Source organism: Lipophrys pholis (genome assembly GCF_963383615.2).
Source record: "Lipophrys pholis genome assembly, chromosome: 2".
Taxonomy (NCBI): Eukaryota; Metazoa; Chordata; class Actinopteri; order Blenniiformes; family Blenniidae; genus Lipophrys; species Lipophrys pholis.
The window spans coordinates 34,105,717-34,132,417 of record NC_137636.1 but is presented as its reverse complement, the minus strand read 5'-3'; the positions used below and the strand labels follow the sequence as shown (position 1 = coordinate 34,132,417).

Below are 26,701 nucleotides of genomic sequence, written 5' to 3'. Positions count from 1 at the left end.
TGAAAATAAAACCTGGTCCTGCTCATAAACTCCAAATCCACCCTCACTAAAACACAACTCACTCCAGCTCCGTCCATCATCGTCGACGGATTCTCTGTACCTTTCAACCACCAAGCCAAGAGCCATCACCCGGACTGCATTCCTCCACCTACGCAACATCTCCAGACTCCGATCCCATCACTGTCCCAGCCCAGGTTTCGGCGAGTCTCTGATTATTAACTGTCACATCTCTTCTAATTTACTGGTTTGAAAGGAGAAATTTGACCTGAAAAGCTTCAGGTCAGGTTCAACTTTCTCCAGTATAGTTATTTTTAAATGCACACAAACAGAAATGTGTCCAGGGTTGTTAATGTTTATAAATATTTAGACATAATCATATTTATTTATGACTGAAAATCTAGGAGCTTATATAAGAGTTTATATTGAACTTTTTTTAAGGTTTCTTTCAAAGCATTCTAAAATGCCTTGAATGATGGATTGATGTGTTGTTTGAAAATATACCTGATATACCTTTTGTTTCTCCTAAACTCCAGTAAACACATTCATTTTCTAAAAGGGACTAATGAAGCTTCTGCTTGTATTTGTTTCCAAGTATGTTAATAAAAGTCTTAATAAGTCTCTGCTCACTAGCTGTTTCAAAGAACTCTAATGTTCCATCACTCTCTTAATCTAAAAAAAGGCAAGATTGTTGTAATGTGGTTTATAAACGTACTTTATTGAAATGAAGTTAACATTGGCTGAAATTGAATAATAATGAAGAGCCCCACCTAAGAAATGTATCACCAGTTGCTACTGCCAGTATTGTAGTTGATACTGTATGAACTACATGCATACATTTATAGACTCATGGGAAATACACTTTTATTTGAAAACATTCAGAAACCAGAACATCGTCACATGTAATAGTCTGCACAAATAAAGACAATAAATAAATTCTATTTAAACACTGTCAAAGCCTGTTTGTTTCCACAGTACAGTAGACAATAAATAACACAAAGCCTAAATGAGACAAGGTCGAGATGCTTTGGACGGTTTAATTGACAGACCATCTTGTCACTGTGAGTTGGTGGTGGTTGTTGGAGGATCACAGGTCTTCCTCACAGTGTTGGCAGCCGTCAGCAGTGAGGAGAACAGAGAGTCCGGTCTCTGTTTCAGCACTTCGGGAGGGTCCAGCTCTCCTACCTAGAGGACAAAACACCGTGAGTCCGGCTGCAAAGGCAGGAAACAGGACGGGAGATGTTCTCATGACAAACACAAGAAGAAACAGCTAAAGAGTGTCGGGGATTCATTTCATCCTCAATGAGCACAAATGAACATGGCCACGGCCACAATATCAGCAAATCAAAAAATATTGTAACAGGCTTGGAAATGTAGTGGGTGGAAGTTCCCAGCTTGATTAGAAACCATCTAGATGCGTAGAGCTCTGTTCCTCTTCCACTGCAGCAAACCTTTAAAATGATCCAGGCTCTACTTCAACTTTTCTCAATGCCAAGATGATATTTGATAAAACAATAACTTCATTCCATATATTTCAGGCCAAAGATAAGCAGGGTAAGATGTCTCCACCACTTTCAAAATGTCTGATGGAAAAGTAATGTTGGACCAAATGTTTGCATTGTGTGTGAAACTTTTACTTTGTAGTCTGGGCTGTAACTTTGCTTTGCTGACATGGTCAGGAGACGCCCGAGCATCACGGCTCCCGGCAGGACTGATCTCTGGAATGACGGCACTCTGACCCTGTGTCAGCATCGCAGCAGACCTTTACCACAGCCGGACTCCGACTCACTCTGACCGCCATGTTCATAACGTCTGAGCGGGTTTCTTTTATTGTCAAAAAGTAACAACCTGCACAACCTGCACATCTTACTTCACATCTACATTTATAAGCCAAGTACATTTATACACGTCTGAGCGGGTTTCACATCTACATTTATAAGCCAAGTAATAGAGACACAGGAAACCCGATTAGCATTATATTTCTCTACTCACAATGTACCATTATGTTTATGAACACGAGCTAACAGCTAAGAGAAGCACTGAAGATGGAAACACATCACCAGAGGAATCACAGCATGATATGATCTTGGTTGGCTGTGTGTTACCTCTCCTTTGTCCATGACCAGAATGCGATCGCTGTACATCACAGTGTTGATGCGATGTGCAATGGTCAACGTGGTGCAGTCCCGAAAAGCCTCTTGGATGGTGTTTTGGATCAGAGAGTCTGTCTCTGCATCAATGGAGGCTGTGGCCTCGTCCAGAATAATGATCTGCCACACAACAGGATGTAAAGAGACATGTCAACATGGGAAAGATGGAATATAATTCCAGATTTGAAGCTCCCGCTGAGTCTGAGTCAACTGATGAAGGAATCAGCCTCCCCTGGTTCAGACATGCTGGATTGTTTGAAAGAAGACTCCAAAGGATTCTGAATCTATTATTATTATTATTATTATTATTATTATTATTATTATTATTATTATTATTATTATTATTTGTCAGCCCAAAATCTCTTGCAAAAGTTTGAGGGCGCGGCCGTGACCCCGCCACGAAGTTTGTTTCACCATGAAACAGGAAGTGCAGTGTAAATCAGCTGACCCCGATCAGATCGGCCTCATATATGACACATTGCATCATAGTCCGGCCATCATCACAACCGCATTATGACTCTTAATCATAACGCCATTTGAGGAGGTGGCTTTGACAACTTTCGCTATGGAACAGGAAGTGCAACGTAAATAGACTGAAATGTGATCAGATTGACCTCAAACTTGATAAGTTGCATCAGAGTCCGGCCCTCATCGCAGCCATGCAACAATATGACCATAAGTCATGGCGCCACCTGCTGAAAACAGGAAGTGGGGTGTACATAGTCTGTTTGGGCAGAAACGTTACACTTTGCATAGAGTCCACATCTGATCACAGCCTGAAGACAGTTACATCGATCAGGCATAGCGCCACCTGCTGGTAAAAGAAAGTGGGGAGGCCTCTACATGCAAGACGATCCAACAACGCTGCTTGCAGCTTTAATTTTTGATCTGCCATTCCTTAGGATTTTTTACGTAGCATAGAGGTTAAAATCGATATCTGCATTGTTATCTTAATTTTTATGTGAAGAGGGTTTTACGGCTCCCAGTGTGTTCTGTTCAGTTGGAAACCTATTGCACTATATACTGAGAGAGTACAAGGAAGATATGAAGAAACCTTTCCTCAGATAACTGAAGCTTAAAACAAAGAAAGACCAAAATCAGCTTTGTACCAGCATCTTCACAACCAAAGAAACATACCACAACCTTGTGAGCTACCATGTCCTCAGAGAGTGAGGGACACGCTGTCGTCACCGACTGGTACATGTATACAGACCTTGGAGTTACGCAGCAACGCTCTCGCCATGCAAATCAGCTGCCTCTCGCCTACAGAGAAGTTCTCTCCGTTCTCCATCACTGGTGCATATAGCCTCCCCTCTAGTTTGCCAATCTATAGAAAAAAAAAACATCACATAAGAAGTTTTACTATTGTTAAATTATACACATCATCTAAACATCTAAATTAATTAAACTGGAGGAAAAAAAGACATTAAAAGTAGCAGTTGCAGCCTTGTGAGTACTTCTCCTGTTTGTTGTTTACGTGTAGCAGACAATGGCTTCATCCAGATTATTTCAACCTAACTTAGTCTTTAGTGCTCATATCCTGATTATTCGCTCTCTAATTCTGTACTTACCAAGGCCTTCATGTATGTCTTCTCCAGTGAGGACCAGATCTCTTCATCAGTGTAGTTACCAAAAGGGTCCAGGTTGTACCTGCGGACACACAGCCGGTTCCTCAGTGATCAGTCAGTGGGTGCTTGTGGTTAAAGGAGGAGCTCTGTGGGGTCCTTAATTACCTGACTGTACCAATAAACAACACCGGGTCCTGAGGGATGATGGACACTTTACTCCGGAGGTCATGGAGACCAACGGCATTAATGTCCACGCCATCTATCTCTATGGCCCCTTCAGCTGGCTCCACCAGTCTGAACAACGCCACACCTAAAGAGGACTTGCCTACAAAAACAGAGAACTGCTGTTTACATAAACACAAACAATGGAGGTGAAACTGATGAGGGAGAAAAGGCTGGACGCCAGATCCTGATTTGAGAGAGTCTATAAAAGCTGGACTGGAGGATAAAAAAGAAACTCAAATCATCTTCAATTGTTCCTGATAAAGCTGGAAGTCACAAAGCATTATGGGATTGATCCAGTGACTGAATGGGAAGATATCTGATCACTTCTTTCAGTCTTCACATAAATCTGATCTCTGAGTCAGAAAGTATTTCATTAGACTGATGAAACCTGACGTGGAAACATGGCTATTCAGTTAGAGCTGTGTCCTCTCCTGGCTCTCTGCCTCACTGTGGACTGACATACATCTGCCTCAACAAGTCTTTTGCTCTTCTGCCGTTCCCTCAGATATCTACTGTGGATTTGTAGATCTATTTGTCTGTTTTTCTTCAACATTAATTTCGCTTTATTAATTAGCACTTTGTTACAAATACATAATTTTCACAGTGACGTCACTCAGCTTCCCTTTTCTCATGAAGCTGGCTCTCGCGACATACAGAGAGAAAATGTGGGGACGCTATGCGCTCAACAGAACTAAACCTGATTTGTAAAGGAACTGTTGGCAATCATTATCGTTCTGTAGCTGCACTAGACGCCATGATGGGCATGCTAATGTGCAGGCGAACAAGCAGCATCGTGAGCTAGAAACTGATTACGATAATGTGTTATACGATAATGTGCCAGCGGTGTAGTGGAGTGTGTACTTGGGTTGGGATTACACCTAAATACACCTAATATCCTGTCAATAATATTCAGGCTGCCCACCTATCAAACAAAAAAGGCACTGAAAATTCCGAGCGTGGAGGATTTATCACTGGCCACTAGGGGGCAATGTAGGATATTGCTATGACCGGCTCAGTTAGGAACCGGCCATATTTGTTGACATGCACATGTTCATGTCAAGGTGGTTTGATTGTGCTGTTCAGCCTAATTCATGTAAGTCGAATGTTTAATGTTTTATCACTAAATGAATACAACAACTGCATAATATGAGTAATGCTGTAACATGTGATGATTCATGTTATGTTGTATGTTCACATTTAAGAGTTATTACTATTTGCTTATACTGCAATTGTTTGTATCATTGTAGGGCTCCTTCATCTCTGTCATTAAAGAAATAATTCGACATTGAGGAGTGTTTCTTCAGAGTGTAATGCGATTTCCATTTTCTTCATACTGATATTTATTTCCTCCTACTCAGACACGACACCACTGCTGTCATTCTTATTTTTCAACATGGAAGTAGATGGGAAACTTCTCTTTCAACTCCTTCAAATTTGAACCATTTCGGCATACTGTAAGCTGGAGACTTCATTTAGAGACCTTTGAAATATTTCAGAATCTGTGGTGAAACAGCTTTTTCCTATCTTCTTCCCATTTTAAACTCTGAGACTTTAAGTTTTCTAACATTTTCAGCTGTTTTAACAGTTTATAATGGGTGTGTATTGTGTGAGCGAGAATGGAAAGGAGATTAACTAGAGGGGGGACAGAGGGCGTCAAAAAAAGTCTCTCTGTAATCACCACGGCCACACTTCTTATTGAATCTTATCATATTATACATCAAAACATAGCTGCACGTCTTCTACATAATGGGCCAATTTTTGTCTGTAGCATGAACAGTTCTCTCTAAAAATGCATTTGCTTGTAAGAAGGCTGATATTTACAGAACGTCACTAAACTAGTGGCAGTGACCTGCTTTCTAACATCACATGAAAAGGGTCTATAGCTGAGAGAGCTGTGAGGAAATGGAATTATATTTTAAGGTTACAAAGACGTTCTGAGGAGAGAACAGACAGATAAGTTTTCATTCTGATTGTTAGTATTGCTTTCTGAAATCATTAGCTCAAAAATAGATTTACATTTCTAAATTAATGATAAATTCCACTTTACATCAGAATGACGTGTGAGTGTATTCAGGATCTTACCAGAGCCCGTCCTTCCCACAATGCCCAGCTTCTCTCCAGCTCGGATGTGGAAATTCAGCCCGTTGAGAACAATGGGGGTATTCTCCCTGTACCTCATCTTGTAGCCCTTGAAGGTGATGGCTCCACTTTGAGGCCACTCTTCCGGAGGGTGTGACTCCTCGATGTACCGTGGAGCCTCAGATTCACAGTCCTGCACACACCAAACATAAACTCTGAGAACTAACAGTGAACGCTTTTAGACTTTTCTCTAACGAGACCACAGCAGACAGCGTGGCGAAGAGAGACGTCTCACATTGTAGTACTCCTGCAGTCGCTCCACCGAGTTGAATCGAGCCTCCACTTCTGTGGCCAGTCTCACCACAAACTGGAGTACGCCTGTCAACTGAAGAGCAGACACTGATTGCATAAACACATGCCACAGAAAAATAAATCAAACATTCATTTTGTTGCACTCCAAATGTACCTGTATGGTGTACGATAATGCCAGGCCTTTCAAAGCTGGATTAATGATTGCATTATCCGTGAGGACCACAGCCAGAGCCACACACCCGGTCATAGTGGCAGCCAGGAAGTCCAGCCAGAAGGAAAGCCAGCGAGTGCCACATTGAAAGAGTAAGAAATGATTGGAGTTGATATCATTCAGGAATTTGAACCTGCAGATGGATAAAGAACCACTCAGAGTTCAGAGAGAATCAGCATGCAGAGCAGAGTGAGATCATGAATAATGTACTCGACTGTGTGACACTGCAGGGTCAAAGTGCCACTAAACATATCAACCAGGAAAGCACCTGACAGCCCCGAGACGACTCTGCATCAGGGGCGGCAAACATACAGCAAGTCTCAAAAAAAGAACAGGGGATTGTCTCAGTAAGACATGGGCCCGTGGGCTTATTAGGCTTTTTAATCTGACCAGCCATACCTGTGCAAATTTTATTAATTACATTAAAGTGAAACAGAATGTAACGTCTTCTACCGTGTGAAGAAAAAAAGGCCTTTTGAAGAAAATTTGTACAAAAACATAACACATTCATGCTTTTGCCAGTTCAAGGCTAAAACATATCATATAATGGCTTTTACAATTATTCATATTATTCTAATATATTATTTATATTAGTCCTTACAGTCCTGGGGGTGAGTATCTCAACAAAACTTTGTGTACTGTAGATGAATCAAGGGCCACAAAGGCTGCGTTTTAAGCTCTAAATCTGATACATTACTGTTTTATGTGGCTCTCTCTGATGTCGTAGGCATGGATGGTGCTGAGGCCCTGCACGGTGGAGATGGTCAGAGAGATGCAAGGAGATCGACTGACGTTCTCCATCTTTTTCATCATACGTATACTCCTCTGGAAGACACTGGAGAGAAGAAGACTATTCAGCGTACTTAAATCTAAAGTCTAAATTGTTCAAATTACACTTTTCTCATAAGATCAACAGCTTGAGTCTCAACTTCAGTGGTAAGCTCACAAGAGAATGAGGCCAAATAAAATGGCCAAAACGAGGACAGCTACAAGCATGAGTGGGAAGACAGCGGCGATGGTGATGATGATGAAGGTGATCAGCAGGCTGAACTGCAGGAAAGGATCCATGTTGATAGGAAGCACAGTGTCCACCTCTTCCTGGTCTTTGGAGAAACGGTTCAGAATGCGGCCTGTAGGTGTTGTGTCGAAGAAGCTCATGGGACAGGCCATAATCTGAGAGGGTAAGAAAGAAAAACATCATGTGGTGCTATTGCAAGTCTTTTTTTTTGAAATCGGCTCTAACTGAAGGTGTTCAGACTTTTGATCGTACCTTGTTGAACACGATGTCATGGAGTTTGCAGGATGCTCTCAAGGTGACACATGTGTAGAAGAAGCATTTGATGACACTAAGAGCCACTGTGACTAACACCACTGCTCCGTACACTATCTGGTAGAAGTGCAGGTCCGGGTTGTCTGAGACGCTTCCCTTGTCTGTCGAGTTACTGAGTGTCTAACAAAAAAGGATGAGTGAATATGTAAGGTATGTTAGTGGAGACGACAGAGAACAAATAAACCCAACAACAACAAAATAACTGAAAAGTAACATCAGAAATTACACAAATGCACTTCAGCAAATTCATCTTGCAAAGTAAAGTCAAGAGCCCGTTATTAATGAGAGGAGCCCAACGAACCCATGTACTTCCAGTGAAGTGGCAGATCTGATCAGAGACTTTTTCTTGTAATTCAGCCTGAAGCCTTTATCCATCATTATCATAAGACTCTGCTTCATGTTTTTACCAGACTAATGATCACTAACAAAAATGCTGCACTGCAAAATACTTTTTTGATGTGTTTTAGTCTTTCCAAGGTTCTGTGATCTGGATCTACAGCTCTTCTGTTCTGACTCTACAGCCCCCCTACAGTTCCCAGTGACTCTACAGTTCCTCAATAGTGACCAGACCAGACTCTACATGTACACAGTTTTACAACATAATGATGTGCACTGCATATCCATATGGATGTGTGACTCTCACCCCATTGCCCTCATTCAGCCACAAGCTGAGCCACCAGTTGCTGAATATTGTGGATCCAATCATCAGCACGATGTTCAGGAAGACAAGGAATGTTATGAAGTAGCCTGAAGGAAAACATTTGTACATTATGAACTCCTTACATGAGGCGTGTAGCAGTACTCGTGGCTCTTCCTTTCATTGTGAAGCAGAATTCACAAGGCGCTGGATTGTTCACCCACTGATAGGGAACGTGAGCTGGGTTTAGACTGTCGAGAGACAGGTTAGTTTTACCCTGCTGATGATGTGTTGTTGCAATTGTAATCATGGTGATGAGTACTGCTCCAGTAACAATTTAGTTATTGTGAAATGAATTAAATGCAACAGACCTCCGGCAGCCTGGATGTAGCTGGTGTAGACTTTTAATGGAACTGAATGTTCTGTAGACGCCTCCTCTTTGACCAGCTGGTCCATAGGCTGGTCTGTAGCTGTAGTTTACACAAAAACAGAGCCACAGCTCAATTAAAGTGACTTTAATGTACAAAAACTTCATTGCATAAGAAAACAGAACATATTGAGTAGCTTTCCTGAAGACTGGTAAGAAATACTTACAGTTTTTGGGAGCTGTTATTCCATCATCTTCTTCATCCATCATGTCAAATGCTGAAACAAAGAGAAGGACAAATCATTTAGTCTCACAGTTTGTGTCGGTCCTTTTCATGGGGCATAAACTATTGTGGCTGGCTGTTTGGAGGAAATGATGTTGATAGGGTTTGATGAAGGAGGTTTCTGCAATCAAGATTGACGAAAAGTCGACAGGTGATGGCAGGGGCATGATCAGCTGTAGGCTGCGACAAAATGCAGGGCTGACACATCAAACCAAATCTGCAAGGTAATAACCTACATTGTGGTTATTAATGTTACTTTGATTAAGCTGAAAAATGCTTGTTTCCATGTTCCTGTTATAGCTCAACATAGACGATTCCTTTGTTTTGGCCTTGAAGGGCTCTACCGAGTGGCAGCAACGCTCTGCTTTGCACTCATGGGATATAAAGGTCTTTCCATGTCTAGAACTTGTTCCACCTTCCATTGCCGGCGCTCCCTGGTTCTGTCCCTATTTGGTAACAAGGTTTATGCTGTTCTGTGGGTGACTCTGGACCTCCTCACTTGGGCCGGCCTCTGTCTTGCTGACGAGGGATCAATCGATTCACCACGATAACAGAATTACATGGTGGAGTTCTTTTCCCATTGCTAACCTCCTCCAGGGAAGTGACGGCTTCAAGTGATGGTGGTGCCCCGAGTGTGGCTCCTCCTCTGCAGGGTGAAGGTGAGCTGCACATGATTTAACCAAACAGGCTCTTTAATGGGTTCACATCACTACCTCTGATTATGGGAACTTCACACCACTTCTCGCCGGGACAGTGATTGTTACATGAGCTGTTATGGTTCACCGAGGCGTCTCCCCCGACAGGGCATACCTCATGTCTCCTCAGACAAAGTTACCATCATGTGTTTGTCAAACCGAAAAGAGTTTGTGTTACTGTATTGCTGTTCTGACAAGCTCTTAGATAATATTGATTGGATGCTACCTGCTGCTCCAGAGGGAGAGAGAGCTGAACTGTACAGAGGCAGTCATTGTTCCTTTTGTCCAAACAAGACAGTACAGACATCGTGCCTTGTCATACTGGAAATACTCATTGGGCTAAAGATAGCCGTCTCTCAGTCAGGAGTCAGTATGGAAACATGCCGTTTTTATAAGACCCAGGGCCTAACATACAATAATCACATGCAAACCAAAGAGACAAATGGACATGTTGAAGTCCACAACTTATACAGAACATGCCTGTCAAATATACTTCACAGATTTGATTCCCAAACTTCCTGATTCCCATTAAATATGTTCACTGAACAAATATATATTTTTGACTGAAAGTAAGTTGAAAGTATTATGTACGCAAGTGCCCTGTCATGTTTTGACACTACGCAGACCTCTGACAGCCGTATAATCTACAGTACTCATAGCTACAGTACACATAGCTATAGTACACATAGCTACAGTACGCATAGCTACAGTACACATAGCTACAGTACACATAGCTACAGTACATATAGCTACAGTACACATAGCTACAGTACATATAGCTTCAGTACACATAACTACAGTACACATAGCTACAGTACATATAGCTACAGTACACATAACTACAGTACATATAGCTTCAGTACACATAACTACAGTACACATAGCTACAGTACACATGGCGCAGTGCGTAGCGTCTATCTACGCACTGCGCTATGTGTAGACTGTAGACCGAGGTTGCTTTTAATGAGTATCAGTAAGACTTTAATCATGTTTAGCATGTAGCATCACCAGTGTGTGAGCCCCGAATCTCTTTAGCATGTAGCATGTAGCATGTAGCATGTAACACAGCTCGGAAAAAAATCCTCCTGATCCACTGAGCAGTTAAACTACTGAGCGACATCGTTCTAACTCTACTCGTCCAAATGTCTCTGGTGATGAAGTTGCTGGTGATGAAGTTGCTGGTGTTGCACCAACTATCTTTCTCCTCCTTTTGATATTTTGTCAGAACATCATTTACAGTCCGTCTTACTCTCGTCGTTCTCATTAATATCAAAGAATCTACAAGCAGTGGAAATTGCTCATTGTCTCTTCGATGCAATGTTGCAGACGGATGACGTCATGTAATACTTGTTGTATCATGGATTTTTAGCTGAGTACAAGTACACTCTGTGCAGTATCTGACCTGATACCCAATATTGGTATCAGTGTGCCCCTAGTATAAAGTAATTATTGTTAAGAAAAAGATGTTGTAAATATACATATGCCGCAGTGAAAGAAGACCCTACAAGTGAAGTAATTCAGCAGAATGGGACCAAGCACAGGTTCGGTAGAACCCTCGATTATCACGACACAGTTATATCGTTGTGTGAGATACTACCAACCTGTAGGGTTATGAAATATCAGACATTTCTTACCAGGGTTCAGCCTTCCACTGTCTGCACGATGTCTCAACTTCTTGTTGGTCTGGATGTCTTCTGGTGGAAGCTTCTCTTCATCCTCACTCTGACATAAGGAGATACTCTTTAGCAGCTCAGTCTCAAAAGGCATAACACTTTCATGCTAAATGATTTAAACAGAGTAATAATGGCGAGAAATGATAAAGAAGGACACTATGTGTTGTTCCACAGATTTCAGCACATTCTCACGTCAGACTCCATCTGGTAGTTTCTGATGAGCTGAGTGTAACGCCCGTTGATGTTCATCAGGTTCTCATGGTTTCCAGCCTCCAGGATCGCCCCATCCTCCAGAACCAAGATGTCATCACAGAACTCCAAATACTAGACAACCAACAAGAAGCAGCATGTCAATTAAACCGGCTCAGCACTTGAGTCAGAGCTCTTAATTGCAGCTCAAGCTGCCCATTTTATAGCTGAGAACTTGTTACAACACTGCTCATGTGAGAGAACATCATGAACTGCAGTGGCAGCAGTCAGACAACATGTCTTCATGTCTGATCGAAGGCTTACACACTGAAACCAGAACGGCACCCGGTAGAGCGCATACCTTCACCAACGACACTGTCATGTTCGCCACCCTGGGGTTTACCCACGGAGGGGGATTCCCAAAATACCATTCTTTTATGAATTAAACTGAAACACTTCACCACACACAGACTCCACAGCGCTGTGCGTGGTTCCTTCGCCTGTCACCCTGTGTCTCTGGGCGGCTCCTCCTTTATGGGCAGAGACGTGATTAAGCACCCGAAGTGAATGAGGTGCACTGCCTCACCTCTGCCACACACACTTTGCAATGCAACGGTTAAATGATGATCATCTGTTGGTTCCCATTCTTTTGTGTTACTTGAATGTAGGAGCACGTTGGCATGTGATTGGCGGAGGAGAATGGGGATGGGGAGCAGAGTTAGCAGTGTGCTAGCAGACAGCTAACGGCAGCCCTCCCAGTGCATCTCCATGGCAACAGACGCTGATCTCCTTTGATCTCCTCCATGAGGTTCCTCTCCTGAGATACATTTTTCGCAGTTTTTTGGGGATTTGGATTGGATGGATGGATGCATCCATCTATACATACAGCATATATTCCAGACTATAAGTAACACTTTTTTTCATAGCTTGTCTTGTAGTCTGGAGCGATATATACTCCGCACCACTATAAAGCTGAAAAAATTGAAAGCTAAAACATTAACTTACAACCAGCTGAAGCTCCAAAAAGAAAATCCTGTTCTGCAGATTACAAACTACAAGTAGGTAACTATGCAGCCGAACATGGTAATGGAGCAGCAGGAAAAGAATTTCCTGTGAGTGAGAAACTTGTGAGGCACTGGTGAACAGCAGAGGGTTTTCTCACTACAATTATGAAATTATGAAAAACAAGAAAGCTAATCGCAGCCTGAAAGCAAGATGGGCAGAGCTGGAGGAACGACTCCACAGATGAGAGATTGAACGCCATGCTGCCATTAGAGGTTTGCCAATGGTGCAGGTGCGTCTCCGCGCAATGGCGGTTGCCAAGGAGATGGACGCTTGCTTCTTTAAAACGTGTAAAGGTGTAAAGCCCTGTTTGTGATGGACAGTAAATGAGCACACAGGTAAAAAAGAAAATAAAAGCTTGCAACTATCATCCCTGGAGGACGAACCAAATTACTCTAGCCACCTGACATCTCAGTGATCCGGAGCTTCAAGACGGCATGGCATCACCTGTAGGAGGAGTGGACGGTGGATGGAGAGCAAAAGCTTCCCAGCAAATGGGAGGATGCGTCATGCAACTTTCCAGCAAGTTATTGGATGAATGGATAAAGCATGGGCTTCTGTGAAAACTCAAACCATCTTGTCCGGGTTCAAAAAGGCCAGAATAGCTACAACTGAGTCTGACGACAGCCTCGCAGCAGAGGAGACGGCACTTCATCTCCCTCTGGAGTTGGCAGAATTATTTAATTAAATAAGCGACACAGAGGATGAAGATTTTAATGGATTTAGTAATGTGGGATGAGCTTGGTGAAGTTTCTTACCAGCAACCTGCTGTCTGATGATGTTAATTCAGATTATTCAGCCTCCCAGGTTTGTTCTGTACCGTGTACTGCACGTATTCAACCTGTTGTTCCGTGTGCTAATGAGTAGCCCATTAATGGAGAATGTGTTATTTCAACACACCGGACACCTATTCAACCAGTTGTTCTGTGTGATAATAAACACCTCATTAATGGTGAAGGTCACCCATTCAACCTCTGTGTGCTATTGTGTCGCTGATTACCACATGGAATTGTGAAATACATTTCAAAATAAATGCAAGTTACAGTCCGGTGCAACATATGTGTTTTTCTCCCCTCTTCATTATGAATGTTTTGACCAATGCGACCTATCCTCAGGAGCGAATTAAAGTCCGGAAAGCACGGTACACACATATAAAGCAATAAATAAATACCCGCAGACAAAAATATAACCCCAACTTTAGTTAGCAAAGGCAACAAAAGTATGGGTTCCTACCTGGAGCTGGTGTGTAACCAGTATGATGGATTTTCCTTGGAGCTCTTTCTTGATACATTCTTCAAAGATGTGTTTCCCTACGTGAGCATCGACAGCGGACAGTGGATCGTCGAGGAGAAAGATGTCCCTATTAGAGTACACCGCTCTGGCCAGGCTGATCCTCTGCTTCTGGCCCCCGGACAGATTGAGCCCCCGCTCTCCAATCTGCACACACCAAACACACTCTTTACATCCAATACAGTTTATCAATCACAGTCCAGTAAGGGCTGGGCTTGTTCCAGAATCCTCTTCTTTAAGTGAACACACTGCCTGAATCTCATGACTGTGTTAACCACCGAAACCTCACTGGAAAGTCTCAACCAAGAGTGTTTCTAGAGTGGCTCTGTCTCTCACAGATCAAACCATTACATCTAAAGAACACTTCAAACTAATACTTATCAAGTTATTTCTACATATTTTTTTGACTTAAAAAAAACGTTGACATTGTAAGAAAGTCACATTGACATTTGTAGTGCAGGCCAGCTCCTAAATATCACACATGTTCAAGAAAATTTAAAGATCATTCTGTCACTCGTGTGTTAGTGTTTTCTCTCTACGTGTGTTTGTCTTGATGTGACCCTGCATACAGGAATCTGAGTGCAGTGGAGGAGCAGTGAATTTATACAGAAGGTGTACCTCTGTTTGGTCCCCGTGTGGCAAGATGCTCAGGTCTGCTGTGAGGCTGCAGACATTGATAACTCTGTCATACCTGTGGAGGAAGAGCACACAAGGACAAGGTCTATTCATAGTAAAACAACAACTCTTGTTAGGTGAGGGGCCACAACATTTCATCTCGAGTGAAGCGGACCAGTGAAATAAGAGCAAAATTCTATCATGACAAATCCAAACGCTTCCCTTTGTTTAGCGCAAGAAACGATCCTTTATTTCCTATCACCTTATGCTCAGGCCACTCAAACAAACATTTACTTCACACAAAGGTGGAGGTGCTGGGGTGGGGCACGTCTCCACAATCCTGGAAACCGTTTGACCCTCTCAAACACACACTCAAAAAACTCTTTACTACCTATTCCAACAAAGGTTGGAGGGAAGATAATGTTTTTGTCCATGTGTCTTTCTTTATTTGTTGGGATTTACATTTGATCATTTGCAGTAAATTACTATAAGTAATAGATTACTGAAAGTAATAAATCCCTGGAAGAAATTTATGAAAGTTTTAAATTATTAATTAAAGCAAACTGTCATTTATTCATTAACAAATTCTGAAGTAATTGATGAATTATTTAAAGTTAATAAATTATTAAGCAGGGGGGTGTCTCGCAGAGCCAAAGATGGTAGAACGTGTTCACAGACGCAGAGCTGCGTTGCTGTAGCAACGGAAAGATGGTTCCCGAGGTCACGTGACGATACTGAGCGGCTGTGTCGGCCTGGTATTGAACACACAAGTTTTAACTGGATGTCAGAACATGCAGCCAGACAACTCGTCCACGGATGAAATTTCAGTATTTTTGAGAGAAAATAAATGCTGTACAGTGTACTTTTACATATTGTTATTTCTAATTGACATTTAATATATTATTCATATATCTAGAACTTTCTTCACTTTTGGGCGGTCAGTTTACACGACACCAGTGGTCGGATCCACTGTATCTGTGAAGTTTTTAATACCGGTTCCCAATGTGGAACGTCCTGCTTACCCCCTGTAGAGACTGGAGGCAACGGAGCGCTGTTATTACTGCACATGTGCATCTCTTTCCCCGTGGTAAATAGTTCCTTCTTTTCATGCGACAGTAAAACATGGCGGGCCCTGTAGGGGTATGACTCGCGGTCCATATTCTAGTTTTATCCTCCATATCAGGAGTTTTATAGTTGAGACTCTCCCCGACAGCATCTGATTCGTCATCAGTCCATACGGATGTTGGTTATTCTCGATTTTGTTCATGTTGATAGCGTATTGTTCTTTGTACACATCTGTGTGGTTTCATTCCAAAAACAAGCAACAGCGCCCTCCCGTGGCCCTGCACACTAACTACATTGTTGTCAGTGTGTCCGCTGCTGCAGTGTAAACGTAACACTTTCTTTTAATGAATTCGGTTTTGTCACATGAAATGTTGTCATGTAAACGGGGCCTCAGAGACTTGGAATGGTGAGCTGTCATTACGCTGCCCGGGGAGCGGGTGAGAAGAGGGGCGGTGCTCAGGGGCACCAGACCCCAAGTCTGCTTCTTTAACCTCTGGGCCAGGGGGACTCCACTCCGGGCCTAGAGGGCCAACGTCCTGCATATTTTAGGTTTCTCCCAGTTGCAGCAAACCTGAATGCAATAAAGGGCTCTTTACTGGGCTTTTTTACAAGCTTGATGATGACATCAACATTAGATTGAGGCGTGCTGAAGCGTGAAGGACATTGGCCCGGGTTTGAGTACCTCTGCTCTAGGCCACCATTAAGAACATGAATGAACAGAACCACCAGGAACAGTTTCTCGTGATCACTGAAGAACTACCTTCTCTGGTCAAATGGTTGACTCATCAGGATGTTTTCTCGAACAGTTCCATGGAAAATCCAGGCTTGTTGAGAAACGTAGGCAAAGGTCCCATCAACAGTGACGGAGCCCCGGATAAGGTGCAGCTGCAGTCGAGAAATGAACAGAGAGTAGAAACCTGAAGGCCATGAACCTGCAGATGGAAGCTTAGTTGCAATGCAGATGATAAAGAAGAGAACCAACCTGCTCTAAAATGCTGGAGATCAGTGAGGTCTTACCACTGCCCACGTTCCCACACACACCCAGCAGGTTGCCCTTCATGAAATAAGACTGTTAGTGCAACAGTAGAAGGAAACAATGCAGCTAAGTGGACCTGAATGAAAGAAACACACCTTGGGCAGGGTGAAGGAGATGTTTCTCAAGGTGGATGAATTATCCTCGGACACATTCTGCGATGTCTCTGTTTCTTGATCTTTCTCCTTGCTGGACGGATGTTTCTGGTCCTTTCCGGTCCAGGACAGTGTGGCGTTGTTCATCACCAGAGCTGCGCTGCTGTCTTTCCTTTGGGTCAGGTAGGGCTCCGGGTTTTGAAGTAGCAGTATTTTCTGAGCAAGCCAGAGAAAAATACTCATTTAGCTGGCTGTAGTTATTTTATTGCCCTGAGATGAAGTGGTAACCTGTGAAGATTTCAACCATTGTTTCCTCTGCATCAGCAGTAAGAGGAGAGTCTAATCTACTGTGGCACAGAGGACTTGATCACTCTCAAACAAACAGTGTGTGCAGATGTAGCCAAAAGTAGAGGGCGATGGAAAAATCTGGGCGTTTATGACAGAACTGGGTGAAAGACGAGAAAGAGACAAATCTCAAAGTGCCAAGAACTCAACACCATACGTGTTTCTTCAATGAATCTCAGCCGCTGAACTCCTGCAGAAAGGTTTTACCTTCAGTCGTATGAGCGACACCGAGGCCTCGGCCATGGACTTCACAGCCAGCGGCAGCAGAGCGAGGCAGAACCTCATGGAGTTAAAGATGGCAATCGTGGTGAAAGCCTGTCCGGAGCAAAGCATGAGGTCAGATATTGGACCGCGACACTCCCGCGGTTGATTGATACAGCTACATACAAGCAGTAGTACACCTCTGATGAAGGCTACTTACATCAGACGCATTGAGCTCCTGGCGCAGCAGAGTGTGGAGCAGGAAGGTGGCCACGGTGGCCACGGTGGGAATGATGCTGGTAAAATTAACGTTCAAACTCTGGACATAACCAGCGTTCAACAGCACTTTCTTCTCTTCTTTCCTTAAGTCTGTAAAACAAGAAGCTTTTAGTTTTTACTATCAGTGAATTTATTCCAAAACTTACAAGCAGATAAAACGTAATGTTGCATAAACCCGAACACACTATTGTCCCTGTAAAAATCTTCATCATGAGAAACATTCTGGATCCAAACCACAGACGACCCTGAAGCGTCAAAAACACCCTGATTTCATTCACCTGTTCAATAAAATGGACACTGTGTCATGGAGGTTTACAATATTACCACCCATAATGCATCGCTGTGTGAAACACTGGCACTCCACTGTGGGATCAGTGTGTTTGACGCTGAACTTCACTCCCAGTATGGCGCTGTGTTTGTTAAAGTTACTGACTTCACAGAGTGGAGCGACGTAGCCTGCTGGATGGATTACCTGCTGGATGGCTTACCTGCGATCTTGGTCTCAAAAGAGTCTTCCCAGGCGTACATCTTGATCAGCTTGATGCTGTTTAGAATCTCATTCATCGTCCGAACTCGGCAGTCGGTCTGCATCATGACTTTCATCCTGAATTTGTTGATGAGTCTGGCCAAGAGAAACTGGAAGGAAGAGAAAAGACACCTTGTTATAGGTGAACAATGATTTACTTTGACTATTTGGTTGCATGTTAACAGTTGATCCACGAGCTGCTTGTGGAAAGGTTGTTGGTCAATGAGCTGACCTCGTCCTGAGGATGAGTCTCTCCTGATGACCTTTACAGGTTGTGTCGTGGTAATGTCTTTTAAAGGTGATTCACATTAGTGTGATAATGGCCTACAGGGTGCAAATATTGAAAGAATTGTCCTGAAAGAGTCAGGGAATGAACTCGAACATATTGATATGTAGGAAAACTCTCACTTTTAGGCTTTTCACCTCTCTGTTTGGACACAGCCAGCTGTGTATCAACCAGAAATAATCATTTTGTTTTACAGACGATGTCCAGCTTCATACTGAACCTTCCGGATAGTCAACAGTACCAGCGGGCCAGTTGAAGGCACAATTGGAGGTACAAGGAGGCTGAGGTCCTTGGGAGTCTGCAAGACTCTGTCATAGACATTTTATGACACTGTGGTAGCATCCACCATCTTCTAAGCAGTGCTCCTGGTGCTTCTCTGCTACAGTCAGGGACAGGATCAGACTGAACAGACTGGTTAGGAGGACAGGTTCTGTCCTGGACAGACTGGTTAGGAGGGCAGGTTCTGTCCTGGACACTTTCTACAGACCCTCCAGGAGGTGGTGAGAGGAGGATCCTGACAAAGCTGGAATCCATCAAGGACAACGCCTCTCATTCCCTCCACCACACTGAAGGAGTATTAACCAGTAGGGCCATTAACCAGAAGGATCATTAACCAGTAGGACCATTAACCAGTAGAGGCATTAACCAGAAGGACCATTAACCAGTAGGACCATTAACCAGCTCCACCACACTGAAGGAGTATTAACCAGTAGGACCATTAACCAGTAGGAGCATTAACCAGTAGGACCATTAACCAGTAGGACCATTAACCAGCTCCACCACACTGAAGGAGTATTAACCAGTAGGACCATTAACCAGTAGGACCATTAACCAGCTCCACCACACTGAAGGAGTATTAACCAGTAGGACCATTAACCAGAAGGACCATTAACCAGTAGGAGCATTAACCAGTAGGAGCATTAACCAGAATGACCATTAACCAGAAGGACCATTAACCAGCTCCACCACACTGAATCTAAGTGTTTGTACTTCCATTTGCTAAAAGATGAAAGTATGCTTTCGACCTCACTATACTCTAGTACAGGGGTCGCCAACCAGTCAGAATTCAGAATTCAAGAGCCACAAATATTACGGTGGTACTACAAAAAGCCACATCTTACAAATTGGGCTCTCAAACAAACTCCCTCTCTCACACAGACATGAAATGACATAAAGTGAAACCACATGCATAATGTAGGATACATTTCCATGTGGAATTACAAAAGTTAGACAACAGTCGGCCTTGCATGGACTTGCAGCATTAACAAGGATATTTTCACTCCCTCAGCTCACACAAATGTGCAGGGACCATCTGCAAACTGTAAAACCTACAACAGTGAAAACAGATACTACAAACCACAAATCACTATCAAACCAAGAGTTGTAGTGTGATCAAATGAAGGCTGCACTGATTCTGGTGACACTGCAGTGAATACCAGGCACGTTATTAGGTATTTTTGTAGTATTTCGCTTCACTTTTGCAGCGATTAGTAATTTGCAGACGGTCCCTGCACTCATGTCACAGCTGGCTGAACAATGTTGTTCATGCTGCTCCAAAGATGGTGAATTCAGTCGTGGATCAAAGAAATGCTACCTGACCGGCAAAGAGCTGCGGGTTGGCCACCCCTGCTATAGTAGAAATGTATTTCCATTGAGGTTTTCTGATGGTTTAGAGCAGGGGTGTCAAACTCATTTTGGTCTTGGGGCCGCATACAACTTAATCGGATCTCAAGGGGGCCAGACCAGTAAACTCATTCCAAAATGACATAGAACTGACAATAAGTCCACTTTTTTTCTTTGTATTAGTGCAAAGAAGAAGAAGTAAATTATAAAAATCTTTATATGAAATGAATTGTCCCTTTTACTAAATATATTATGAACAACCTAAGAGTTTTTTAAGAAAAGTATGTGCAATTTCAACAACACTTTTACTCACTTTAACATTTATTCAAGTGCATTATGCATAAAAACTGATCAGTGATTGTACAATGTTGCAAAACATTTATTTACAGTTTTGTGGAACTTAAACCCACTGTCCTGCATGTTAAAATACATCAAACACATACAAATGTAGAAATGATTTAAAATCCATTTTCCACATCTGGGAAGCAATTCTGAACACATGAACTGACTCTACACACTTGAAATCTTAAGTGGCAGCTGTTTTAAACAGACATTTGAGTAAGTAAATTTGTCCCCTTCCTTGTTAATGCATAAAATGTATACATGTAAAAAAGAACTCACATACATAACATATATGGCATGCATAGGAAATAATATTTTACTCAACAAAACTCTTCTGTTGTAAATCTGTTACTGACTAGCACTGACTTTCACAGCAATTACAACAGCAAATATTCAAAGCTGTTTATTTTTATAGTGCAATGTTGAAAGCAGCATTCCATAGGATTTAGTCTTGCTCAGTATTTGCCCCTGAAACTTGGCATCTTTTAGCCTGCACAAGTGCATCAATATCAGGCATCATGTCCTGAGAAGCAGCCAGTTTCAGAATCTCATTTAAGTGCTTATGCGTGAGCTTTGAGCGAAGCTTTGTTTTATTAATGTTCATTACTGAGAAGACCTGCTCACAAAGGTAGGTAGTCCCAAACATGGACAACATTTTTGCAGCCAGTGCTGTCAATTTAGGATAGCCTGGTAGGAGATACTTGTAAAATGTGTCCAAGCCCACAGAAGCAAATTTGTCCTTCAATTCTACATCACACTGCAAATCAATGATTTCAAGTTGCATGTCAACGGGCACATCAGAAGCTCTGACTGTGAATGGTGAGCGAAAAACTGCAAATTCTGTCTCAAGTTCGCTAAAGACCTGAAATCGCTTCTCAAACTCCCTCAGCAACCCTGAACTCTTGTCTTTGTACTGTGTCACGTCAGGATTAACGCTTGCTGCGCACACATCTCTGAGACAGGGGACATGAGCAGGGTCACCGCTTGCCATCTGCGTCTCCCATAACGTGAGCTTTAACTTGAATGCACGTATGCTGTCATAATACTGTGTTACAATTTTTTTTGTGTCCTTGCAACATTTTGTTCAGATTATTCAAGTGCTCTGTAATATCAACCATGAATGCAAGGTCCTGCAGCCACAGTGGGCACTGTAATTCCTTAACAGGTTTTCCTTTTTTCTCCATGAATTGTCCGATTTCCCCACGTAGATCAAAGAAGCGCTTCAGCACAGCACCTCTGCTTAACCATCTTACTTCAGTGTGGTATGGCAGACCATGGGGAATGTTACAGTCACTGAGAAAGCTGTCAAACTGACGATGATTGAGACCTCTGGCTCGGATGAAATTAACAGTTCGGACAACCACCTCCATGACGTGATCCATTTTTAGCGACTTGCAACATAATGCCTCCTGATGCAAAATGCAATGAAATGTCCAAATATCACCTCCTCCATTTGCGGCTTGTACTTTCTCTCTGAACTTTGTCACAACACCTGCCTTTTTCCCGATCATTGACGGCGCACCATCAGTAGCCAGGCTTACGGCGCGGGACCAGTCCGCCCCGACTCTGTCCAGCGCTCCAACAACGGAGCGCAAAATGTCCTCAGCTGCTGTGGTGTCGGTCATAGGCACCAACTCCACAAACTCTTCTGTGACAGTCAAAGTCTCGTCAACTCCACGAATGAATATGGCCAGTTGAGCGACGTTCCGTAATATCAGTACTCTCATCAATTGCAATAGAAAATGCCAGAAATGACTCCCCTTTGTGTTTCAGTTGGCGGTCCAAATCTGCCGATAGTTCCGAAATCCGGTCTGCCACGGTATTTCTCGTCAAGCTAATATTGGCAAAAGCTTGTCGCTTCTCAGGACACACAATTTCGGCAGCCTTCAGCATACAGTTTTTGACGAACTCCCCGTCACAGTACGGCTTTGACGCTAATGCTATATGGCTAGCAATTACGTAGCTGGCTTTCACCGCAGCATCACTGACCTCTCGGCTCCGGGTGAAAACAGATTGCTGTTTCCTCAGACCCACCAGCATTTCATTTACCTTCTGTTTTCTCACTTCTCCGTGCAAGCTGTTGTATTTTTCACCATGCTGAGATTCATAGTGGCGCCGAATATTGTATTCCTTAAGCACCGAAACTTGCTGCATGCACACCAGGCACACTGGTTTCCCATTCACCTCCGTGAACATATAGGAAGACGTCCATTTTTCTTGAAAAATCCGACACTCTGTGTCCACTTTTCTCTTTTTTGACAAAGACATTTCACTGAAGAGGGCGCCAGAGTCAACAGAAAAAGCAGGTAAAGCGATAGAACTGATTCAAACATCGCCCCTAGCGGACAATATAGGAACTGCATATTTGAAAGAAAATGAAGTTTATTCTTCTTTAATAATGCATATTTATCCCGTGGACCGGACTGAACCCACTGGCGGGCCGATTCCGGCCCGTGGGCCGTACGTTTGACACCCCTGGTTTAGAGATTATAGGTGAGTGGAAGCTGGAGTGTGTGGCGATGTGTTCGAGGGGCAGATGAGCACCTGAATGGGCAGAAACAAGAGGTAGACGCCGACTCCCATCAGTGCGGTGAAGCCCAGGACGTAGCAGGAGTAGAAGACACACACCACGAAGAGAGCCGGGGTGGCGATTATGAAGCTAACAAACAGCACTGCCTCGAACAACTTGTGTCCATCGTTGGTGAGAACGTTGATCATCTGGATGGAGGAGGAGTGAGAGGATGAGTTGCAGCAGTCGGCTTTAGGTTCACGACAAACAGATGTGGACGTGAGTCGGTTCAATACCTCTCCCACTGAGATGCCGCTGTGGCCTCGCAGAGTGATGACCTTCTGGTAGCCCAGCGCACTGAAAGCCCCTTTCAGCCGCACCGCCGTGCGCAGGTTCACCGCCCACATCAGGGAGATCAGCGAGGCTTTGCTGAACTCGGAGGCGTACAGAGCCAGAGCCAAGCCCACGCCATAAGACAGCGACGACGGCTCCGCGAGGTCGATGTACTGCAGGATCTTATAGACCACAACCGACTGAGAACAAACAGAGAGGCAGGACCGCGTGACCATTGACCCGCTTTCGAATGTTGATTTACTCAGAGACAATGAAAGAAACATACAGTTCAGCATGAAAAGCTTTTCTCCACCTGTGACATCGGCCGTTATTTATTGTCCCATATTTAATTAATTTCTCTTTTTCGCTTTGTACTTTGCTTTTAATAATTTGGAACAATGTTTAATGATATTTTTAATGCAGTAGTACACCCACTACTACATTTTGTCCTTCTTCAAAAGAAATTCAAAGTTATTTTTCTCAGGTTTATTAAAAAAAAAACTTTACTGTGATTGGGTTTGTATTTCTAGTCCTCTAAATGTGAAGAGTGGAAGTTTCCTGTATTTACAGGTCATTATGCAGTGTTTTCACTGGTTAAGACGAGCTGATGTTTAAAAAGGTTTAAGTACCCGGGAAGTAAATCATTTTGCCAATTAGCTGTTAGCTTCTTCAATCATTCTTCAACATAAATGTTCAAGCTTTGTTGGTCCTGCTGAGAATTGAGATGTAATGTCTGTTCCTCACTGTGACTTTGTCATTTCTCAATCCTAACTATTCCTCCATTTCTACACACTTCCACTGGCGTTACGGTCGTTTCAGTGTTGAAAACACAATTTTGTTTCTACTTAACAAAACAAAAAAGAAATAAAAAGTTACACTTCACTTCCTGTTTCATAACCATCAGATTGTTTGGGGGGGGGGGGGGGGGGGGCTACCATGGCCACGTCCGTTGAAATTTGTGGAAGAGTTTTGATACCCTGTCGTATATGAAGGCCAAAGTTTAGGCCTCTTGGATTGAACCTGCAGGAGGAGTTCAACAGCATAACTTCACTGTTAATGCCAAAATGGCCGATTTCCTGTCGGGGTTCGAGTCTGGCTGTCATGACATTCTTATGTGTCCTCATGTGCTTCATATCCAGAGCAGTCTCAAGAATGATATCACAAAGTTTGAGTTTGACTGTGAATGGACATTAGCACATGGATGTGTTCAGACCAGCACTGTGATGACAGTGGCAGATATCAGAATGTAGTAGTCCTGCAGTACCAAAAGGTCTAATAATAATCATCATCATTATCATCATCCCCATGCTCATCATCATCATCTCTTGCATTCCAATAGGGTCTCGTCCGGCTCTGGGCTCGGACCCTAACGGCAGAAAGGGAGGGGAAGGGAAGAGGGACGAGTTTTCCTCCTATGAAGACCCACCGGGCCGAGGAACATGGCGATCATAGCGAAGAGACCAACCAGGACAGACACAAAGAGTCTGCTTCTTTGGAAGCGGAAGATGACTCGGCCCAGAGAAGCTTTCTGCAGACCCTTCTGTGATACTTCTTCATCCCACAGTCTCTGCAGCCTGCAACACACACACACACACACACACACACACACACACACACACACACACACACACACACACACACACACACACACACACACACACACACACACACACACACACACACACACACACACACACACACACACACACACACACGCGCACACGCACGCGCGCGTCATCATCTGTCCTCTGACAGGAACAAACACAATGAGAGTGTGTGAGATGACAGGACAGTTCCAGACCTTTCTCCACTCGTGTCTGAAGCATCGAACGGAGACAGACTGAGGGACGACAGGTCCAGCTTGTTCCTGAACATGGCCCACATCATGGGAGTCATCCAGGCAAAGGTAATGAAGGACAGGAAGCCTGCTCTGTCTAGAGGGTGAGACCTTCAAATCACAGAGTTTTTAATCATTCATTTGTCAGCCAGCAGGAAGTGACCGCAGACGTTCGCCGAGTGAGGACACTGACTGTGTGGAGGAGCAGCGGAAAGGTTTGAAGAGCTGCATGGCCTGCCGGTACTTCCTGATTCCAGAAGGTCTCCCACTGCTCTTCGCCTCGGTGCGTCCTGCGGCGGCGGACGCCTCAAACTCAGCCCTCCCCTCCGTGCTTTCATCTTTAATCTAAAGAAACACAAAGAGAAAGACCTTCGCTGGAAACCGAAGTCGATCAAACAGACGTGTGACCAAAGCACAGGATACAGCTCATACAATGACAAACAAAAACACGTCCAGCAGATGGAGGAAGCTGCTGTTTGTCCTGGACTCACAATGTAGACTCCATTGGGGCTGCGCTCCAAATCCTTGTCCTTCTTCTTGTCCTTCATCTTGTCCTTCATCTTGTCCTCTACGGAGTGAGAGCAGCAGATAGTGAGAGCAGACTCCTCATGACACCGGGTAACAGGAGAGTGTGAGTGGACTCATACACACTGATTCACAGATTCACGCTGTGATCACACTTTATTTAGCTTTCACATCTAAGTGACACATAAAAACGCTATCACAGATTAACCGCAGTCACATGACTGTCAGATGACTGTCAGATGACTGTCATGTGACTGTGTGACAAGCTATCATGTTGAATTTGTTACATTTGCTTCATAAGTATAAGAGATTTTCAAATGATCAGTTTTGAAGATTCTTTTCTGAATGAACTGATAAATACAACATTACATGCCTGCATAATCCAGCAGGGATTATTAATCATGCTAGGGAAGCACAGATACTGACACCAGTATTGGTCTGATACTGCACAGAGTACTGGTACTCATAAAAGCTCTCCTATATCACCTGAGTATTATGTGACAGCAGCGTCGGCAGCAGGGAGACAAGAGAGGACGAGCGATGTCCGTGGTTTGGAAATACTTTAAGATTATATGAGAATGACAAACGTAAGACCGACTGTAAACTATGGCCTGACAAAGTATTAAGAGGAGGACGATGACAGTTCGTACAACACCAGCAACATCCCCGTACAACAGGTGGTCCCCGGCAATGCACAGTCTGGGCCTCTCGTTCGTATGGAGTATAAATTACACTTAATGTCATTTGATAAGTACTTGCTAAAGGTTAGAACTCATACTTGTACTTTAAACAAGTAGTATCGGTGCATCTCTAGTTGATGTCCCAGACGGTCTCTGATTAGATTAATTAGACAACTAAAACACCAATCAAAGCATTTTCAAGGATCTTTTGCCTGTTTTGAGAAGAAAAACTTTGCAAATGTTGCTAAAGCTTCTGAACACATATTCAAAATGTTGAAGCTCTCTAATATGTGTTGATGCACCACAGCCACTGTGAATACTGCCGTGTTTATCTTCCAC

General features: G+C 43.4%; 1 protein-coding gene across 1 annotated transcript; it reads right to left on the bottom strand.

The window, feature by feature from the left end:
• Positions 1 to 692: 692 nt before the first annotated feature.
• abcc12 (ATP-binding cassette, sub-family C (CFTR/MRP), member 12) lies at positions 693 to 25,717 on the bottom strand (the record flags this gene model as incomplete). Its single annotated transcript, XM_080458092.1, has 30 exons — positions 693 to 1,182; positions 2,103 to 2,267; positions 3,361 to 3,474; positions 3,719 to 3,797; positions 3,881 to 4,040; positions 6,023 to 6,212; positions 6,315 to 6,404; positions 6,486 to 6,675; positions 7,240 to 7,377; positions 7,489 to 7,715; positions 7,813 to 7,992; positions 8,516 to 8,619; positions 8,881 to 8,979; positions 9,104 to 9,154; positions 11,489 to 11,576; positions 11,720 to 11,851; positions 14,012 to 14,215; positions 14,687 to 14,759; positions 16,509 to 16,633; positions 16,731 to 16,802; positions 16,880 to 17,092; positions 17,429 to 17,536; positions 17,643 to 17,791; positions 18,190 to 18,337; positions 23,023 to 23,196; positions 23,284 to 23,520; positions 24,747 to 24,810; positions 25,122 to 25,268; positions 25,351 to 25,502; positions 25,649 to 25,717. 30 exons carry the CDS (start codon positions 25,715 to 25,717, stop codon positions 1,054 to 1,056), a joined length of 4,071 nt encoding a protein of 1,356 aa, XP_080314218.1. The 3' UTR covers positions 693 to 1,053.
• Between the last annotated feature and the right edge of the window lie 984 nt (positions 25,718 to 26,701).